The sequence below is a fragment of the Crocodylus porosus genome, unplaced genomic scaffold, assembly GCF_001723895.1.
Source record: "Crocodylus porosus isolate Cpor-Errol unplaced genomic scaffold, CroPor_comp1, whole genome shotgun sequence".
NCBI lineage: Eukaryota > Metazoa > Chordata > Crocodylia > Crocodylidae > Crocodylus > Crocodylus porosus.
In genome coordinates this window covers 100225746-100233007 of record NW_017728947.1, presented here as the reverse complement: position 1 = coordinate 100233007, position 7262 = coordinate 100225746, and the positions used below count along the sequence as shown (strand labels likewise).

Here is a 7262-nt window from a genome sequence, read left to right as displayed (position 1 = left end):
GCCAGGGCAGGAGGAAGGTTCTGCCCCCCTCCGTGCGGTGCCCCGCTGCAGGGCCCGGGCCAGGAGCTGGGGGTGGCAGAGGTCGGATCCCCAGCCCAGACCCATGATGGTATGGGGCGAGTGGGAGGGCAGCCTTTCAAACTGGTGCCAAGCCCCCTCTGTCGCTCTGTCTCTCTCAGTTCACGTGGAGCCGGATGTGGGAAGAGCATGGATATGGGTAACCAACACCCTGCCATCAGACGGCTCCAGGAGATCCAGAAGGAAGTCAAGGACCTGGAGCAGCAGGTGACAGCCTTCAGTGGCTTGTCCGCAGACCGGGAGTTCAAGAAACTGGAGCGGGCCTTGACCAGGCAGCTGTTTGAGATCGATTCTGTGGACACGGAGGGCCGAGGGGACGTCCAGCAAGCCCGCAAGCGGGCGGCCCAGGAAACGGAGAGGCTGCTGAAGGAGCTGGAGCAAAATGCCAACCACCCACACAGGCTAGAGATCGAGGCCATCTACAAGGAGGCTCAGTCCCTCGTGGAACGGGAAATCACCCCTTTTTATAAAGGAGCCAACTGCATCAGCGATGAGTTTGAAGAGGGTCTTCAGGACATCATCCTGAGGCTCACTCAGGTGAAAACTGGAGGGAAAGTCTCCTTGCGGAAAGCGAGGTACCGCACAGTGACAAAAGTGTGTATGGTTCAGGAGATCATAGAAAGCTGCGTCAAGCAGCAGCCTTCCCTGCCGCTGTCCGACAACGTGCATCCTTCCGTTTCCAAAATTAACTCTGTCCTGTGTGATGTGAACAAAGCTAGAGGGACGCTTATTGCGCTTCTAATGGGAGTAAATAATAACGAAACCTGCAGGCACTTAGCATGTGTGCTTACTGGCCTGATGGCTGATCTGGATGCTTTGGATGTTTGTGGCCGCACAGAAATAAGAAATTACAGAAAGGAAGTGGTGGAAGAGATCAATAAGTTACAGAAATACTTGGATTTGGAAGAGGAAGCTGGCACAACTTCAGCTTATGACTTGGCCCAAAATCAGTCCATTCTGAAAATAGAAGAGATCCGCAAAAAAATGAAAGAAGTTCATTCTGTATTTTTAAGAGTGGAAAATGCTTCTGACTTGTATTTGGGATCTAAGGCAGAATTGCAAGGATTAATCATGTGCTTGGATGAAGTGAGTCCAGGAAAGAATCCATGCATCAGAGAAGCCAGGAGAAGAGCAGTGATCGAAGTGCAAACTCTTATAACATACATTGATTTAAAAGAAGCATTAGAAAAAAGGCAAATTCACAGTGATCAAGTTAATGCTGAACATCACTCCCACAAAGCAGTCTGGAGTGTGCTTGGAAGTCTCTCTCAGATTCAGCAGGAGGTGCTGTCATTTGATGGAAACCGAGCTGATAAGAACTACATGAGACTGGAAGAGCTTCTCACGAAGCAGCTGTTAGCCCTTGATGCTGTTGACCCTCAAGGAGATGAACGCTGTAAGGCTGCCAGAAAGCAGGCAGTTAAGCTTGCCCAGAATATTCTTTACTATCTAGACATGAAAACAGATGAGTGGGAGTACTGAAACAGCCGTGGTCCCCGTGAGATATTGCTTTCTCTTTTTTTGCACTTTATATAAACTGATAGTCCCATGAGCAGCAGATAATTAAAATTTGTGTTGTTTTAATATTTGCTCAAGTTGCAGAGACTGCATAAATAGTTGGCTTGACAGCTATCCCACGCTTTCACTCGCTTGCCATGGCAACTGTCCGCCTACCCTTAACCATTCAGTTTTTATCATTGCCGTATGTAGATGATGATTTCTTGCATTGCTGAGTGGTGATCAGAGTGTCTTATGTTGGGTCAAGCTTTTTTTTTTTTTAAGAAACATAATACAAAAGTTAGGGGCTGCAGACTTCTCAAAGAGGCAGGGGATACCTTAAAGTAAATTACTGGGAAAAGTACCAAAGGAAAACAGGGAACTAAAACTATTGCTCAAATTCAAGATTAAATCTAGCAACTGTATAGCAGCATGGACATACTTTTAATGTGCTGTTCCAATCAGAAGGATTAAATGCAAAAAAAAAAGTATATTGGTTTTTCTTTTGTGCTTGATTTTATTCCAACTATTTCATTCTACAGTGTTTGGTGTCATTTCATAACAGTATTACAAGACAACTTGCAAATTAACATTTACATACATAATGCCCAGCTGGTTTGTATTATAAGAAAATGGACGGACCTAGGGAAAAGTTCCTCCTATTCTGGTTCTCATTTTGTTTTAAAGTAATTATGATATTTTAAAGAACAGAAAAAAATTATAGCAGGCGCTGAGTAGAGAAAAGTGAGATCTATAGGGTTTTATACTGCCATCCATAAAGCCTGGACTGGGTCTTGTGCAGGTGCCATTTAGATCCTTTCTAACCCTGTTCTTGAGTGTGGATGTGATGAATCTTCTCATCAATCTATGAGCATGGAAACCATTTTTACTATTGCTTGTGAATACATCTGATTTAACCTTGTAAAACTAGGTTGTTACAACGTTGTCTGTGCTTTTATACCTAAGTTACAGATTTCATACTGGTCAAATGTAACTTCAGATGCTATCACTCAAAAGACTTGTAGTGTAATGTCTCTTCTCTAATTCACCGGTTACTGGTTTGGTTCTTCAGCTCTTTAAATAAAACTGATTATGCTGCTTTCTGCAGTACCCTTTCTTCTGGCCCTGGGAACTAATTAGCCAGCACAAATCATGTTTCCACTGTAGCAAATGTTTGGTGGTGCACAGACAGCTGCATTAAATGGCTTTAATGGATCAAAATATGTTTAAATATATCCCTCACCTGAATAACTCCTTTACAGACCTGTCACTTGTAAATCAAACTTAAAAAGATTATTTCACAGATTCACAGAAGTTTGTAATATTTTAACAAGTGCAACCCATTTCAGTTATTAATTCAATTTTTTTTTAACTAATTTGAGGCCAAAGTACTTTCTGTGAGAGACAAGTGCCTTTCTAATTTCACCTGAAGTTAATACCAATGTGGGAACTATTAATTTATTGTCAGTATGACACATCTACACCAGCAGGATTATCCAGTGTATTATTCCGCTAACCCGTATCAAATTAATACAAGGTGACTGCCATGATTTACAGGCTTAGAGGGGACTTTGCTTCTGCTTCAGGAGTTCCGAGTTCCGTTTGCAAACCAAATTATAATGTGTGAAGGATTGGGACCATTGGCAAATCTTTCTATTCCTCAGATTGTATGAAGGGGACGATCCTGTCTTTACTTCATCTTTACCTCATCTTTACTTGCTGAATTTTGCCAATGATGTCTTTAAACATCACCTGGCAAAGAAAATCCATGGAAGGTTTGTTTATTTTTTTAAATAGCTATAGTAGATTGTAATATGTTAGATGCTGGAGGTTTCTGCCTATATTTTACACTTATAGAGGGCTATTCCTGTAGCTTTGCCTCCCTTATCTGAAAAAAAATTGCTTCAGCCATGTGACACTGTACTTTCAGTCTATTTTTGTATTATTGGCAAAAAGGAATGGTGATTAATGGTATTTAACATCTGAATTATTTTGCTTATGTTTAGAAAGGACATTTCAGTTTCCTGCCTACTTGAATTGTAGTCTCCAATGAGCATTTGCAACTTTCATGAGATGTAACATTTTTATTGTGCTAGATCGTGTTTGATTCTTTAATCCAGACATTTTTGATACTGTCAAGTTTTCAGTTTTACAGCTATTGTTTAACAGCTTGGTTTTATCATTCATATTCCCCTTACTTCTGTATGCATTTTGACATTTCTGAATTGCTTGTGTAGCAATGTATAATAAAAGTTTCTATTTGTTTCTATTGTGAAATCAGTAGCACCTTGATGGGTTTAAGATTGAGTAGCTAAATAAGGTTTCAGTAACAACATTTTGTGTGAACTTTGCTTTTTTCATCTTTTGACAGTCATCTAGTCAGTGCAGCATTTAAAACTTGTGGTGAGATCCCTCTCTGGTACATTATTAGTAATTTGTTTTCTGCATGGATGAAAATAGTAAACTAAATAAGCTAAACCAAAAAAGTATGGTGCATGATTTTTAAGGAATCCTGTTTCTGTGCTGAAGAATGTAATTTATCTTTGTTTTGTGTGCAAAATGGCTTGAGTACACAAATGCTTTTTTTCTTTCCATTCTTGGGGACTGAAATTTAATTATCCAGCAAAATGTAAAAGGGCCAACTCACAAAAGGCTGCATTTCATAATTAAATGGAATTTAATGGCTTTTGTGTGCTATGCCTTTACATAGTAGCAAAAGAAATGTGTTAATGTGTGTTTTGAGAAAGTCTTTAAATCATGATACTTGCTTGCTTTTGTATTGATTTATGAGTGAGTTTGACTTGAAGCACCTTATTTTCAACTTGGTAACACTAACCTTTTTGCTCCTTTGTCAGTGTGGAGAGGGGTATCAGGTTGATTTATGCTCTTTTGTTTTCTTTAAGTAGGGTTTCTATTTTTTTAACTTAATGGAAATGTGTGTAACTAATGAATGTACATGATCTTCTTTAAAATGTCTGTCTCTTTGTCTGTATACATATGGTTACATTAGAATGTAAAAGGTTAACAATTGTTTGGTTATCCCTAATTAATAATAAAATATTTTATTGCCTTGTACAAGCTGTTTATTTATATGTGCCACCATATTGCACCTTTCTCTTTCTTAACTAATGTTCAAAATACATTTTATCAGGGTATAATTAATTTTCCTGCCAGGAAACTCAGAACTTGTTTAAGGTAGAAAGAGGCAAGTTTCTGCATTATTTTCAAATTTATATTCCTAAAATACAGCAGTAAAGAAAACTACATTTCAAAAGGCCAGGTGTGGGAGTTCTGATATCTCCTCTTGGGCTAACTTTTGCTGCTTTAATCTGCTTTATGCTCATATTTTCATTAGAATATCTAAACATGGTCTCGCCCTTTTTATTTTTCTGCCTTGGTGCACATTTTTTGAGACTTACTTTGATGCACAATTTGGATAACAACTAGCTCTTAAGGCCCCTCTATACATGCAGGTAAAGACACAATGGGATCTAATGCATGAGCCACACAGTTATACCTCCTGCCATGCCACACGTGCATGGTAAAAGGTGTGATTGTGGGATGGCACATCAGATCCCATTACACCTTATTTTCAATGCAGAGGAGCCCAATCGGACTTTCTCTGCATCAGTAGGAACCAGGGTCCTACAGCTGAGAGCTCCTTCAGTTGAGGAGCTCCCAGCCATGGAGGTGTTCTGTATACCCCTGCAGCTGGAAGATGCAGCTGCTTTCATCTTTCAGCTCTGGGGGTGCCTGAAACCCCCAGGGCTGGGTGATCATGGCTACTGTGATCTCCCAGCCCCAGGGTTTTCGTGCACTTTCAAGGCTGGGAGACTAGAAGTATCCCAAGGCTGCCTGCCACTGGGAAACATGCTCCTAGGACCCAGCATCCACAGCTGTGGGACTCTGGGTCTGGGTAGCTGCTGGGACTCAGAGCTGAAGGTTGCTGGGGCTCAGCTGTGGGACTCCCAGCCCTGGCTGGGCATGGTGCACACCTGAAAATTAAATCTTAATAGCAACCAGCTAGAAAGTTAGTACTATTTATAGCTGGTTGGAGTATAGTTGGCTTACCTCAGGGTAACTACAACTAAAACATTAATTGTATGATACCTGTAATGTGTAAGAGGGGAGCCTCAGACTCGTCCTGATGGAATGGAATGGGTCTTTCCCCAGTGGTGTCTATGAAAAATTCAATAAAGCACGTATCCAATTTGAGAAATAATACTGAAGCTGTTACATATGTATCTCAATATTATGTTTCCATTTCAGATACCATATTTAGTTCTAATTGGTTTATTCAAAAAGACAAAACCAAGGAATGGAGGGGAGGGGAAGAGGGAGGTGGAAATGTGTGGTGAAAATTAATAATAACATGCAAAGAGTTTTATTACAGGTTTGGAGTATTGTTGTCAGATGTTGAGAGGCAAGAAGAGGCAGGGTCTTTCTGTAAAATCTTTCATTGAGCCAACTGCTTCATTTGGAGTTGGACAAGCTTTCAGCATCAAATGCCCTTCCTCAAATGATCCAAAGGTTGTCCGATGGCTCTTCCCAACTATAAGGTAGATCCAATAAAAGATATCACAAGATTTTTTTATAGAATGAGAATGGATAGTTTAGCAAAAGGAGGATAATAGAAGCATATGCATGAAGTAAATAGAGAAAATAAACTGGGCACTGTTAGTTTTAAATAACACAAATCAAAGGCTCATCCAAGGCTGAGAGCCTCTGCTGTGCCATGGGACAGCATGTTCTGGGATGATCCCCTGCTACGCTACATGTAACAAGAACATCTGTGGTTAGTTAACTGCATATACAGTACTTTCATTTTTCAAGCTGCAAGGCAATTGTTGGCTGAGGAGTGTCAGGTAGAAATATTTCCTCAGAGGAGGCTATTTCACAATATCCATGCTCTTCCTCAAGCATCTGGTAGTAAACATGCTTAGAAAAAGAATTATAGATCACTGGCTGGATCCACTAATTCTGAAGTTTCCCTATTTGTCTGTAAACTCTTATAGGAAACAGCCTTAGAAAGATCAATCCTTAGTAACGGAAAATTTACACAGCACGTCTAAACTGGGCCATTTCTCCACATTCAGTTGTGTTAGGCCAGCTTGTGAGACAGAGGATTTCAGGAAGCTAATCAGAAATCGTCTCATGAGGGAGCAGTGTAACAACTCCAGGGCCTTGTCCTTGATAAAGTCCTGCCTACTTTAGCTCTCAAAATGTACCAGGTATTTAACAAATGTAAGTTAATTCCATGCCTAGATTTCTTATGAAAAGTAGCACTAGTTGCGCCAGAAATATGCAGTAGAGCATCTCTTACACATCCACCAAAGAGACCAACAAAGTCAGTTGTTTAGGTGCTCTAATTTCATAGATTTCATAGACATTAGGGCTGGAAGGGACCACGGGAGATCATCGAGTCCAGCCCCCTGCCCAAAGGGCAGGAAGGAGTTTGTGACCGTTCGACCTCGTCATCCCTTGGGGCGCTCTGGTGAACAAACGTTCCCCCAGATCCTGGTGGTCACCCTTGATAAATTTAGGTGGCCATCAGATCACCTCTGAGCCTACGCTTTCCCAGGCTAAAGAGTCCCATGGCTCTCAGCCTGTCATCGTAAGATCTGTTTTCCTGACCTCTGATCATGCGCGTCACCCCTGATAAACTTATAGGTGGCCATCAGATCACC

The 7262-nt window shown here is 40.9% G+C and overlaps 2 protein-coding genes across 2 annotated transcripts in view; one reads left to right on the top strand and one right to left on the bottom strand.

Moving 5' to 3' along the window:
- APOPT1 (apoptogenic 1, mitochondrial) overlaps positions 1 to 105 on the bottom strand; it is a 12337-nt gene extending 12232 nt beyond the window's left edge. Inside the window, exon 1 of the mRNA XM_019551156.1 lies at positions 61 to 105. Coding sequence (XP_019406701.1) covers positions 61 to 105 — 45 coding nt within the window. The remainder of the gene's footprint in view (positions 1 to 60) is intronic.
- BAG5 (BCL2 associated athanogene 5) lies at positions 63 to 4650 on the top strand. The gene has a single exon (XM_019550775.1). It carries the CDS (start codon positions 112 to 114, stop codon positions 1558 to 1560), a length of 1449 nt encoding a protein of 482 aa, XP_019406320.1. The 5' UTR covers positions 63 to 111; the 3' UTR covers positions 1561 to 4650.
- Positions 4651 to 7262: the final 2612 nt, after the last annotated feature.

Bases quoted from the DNA above. Each gene is read 5' to 3' on its own strand.
- BAG5 (XM_019550775.1), top strand. From the start codon at position 112: ATGGGGCGAGTGGGAGGGCAGCCTTTCAAACTGGTGCCAAGCCCCCTC.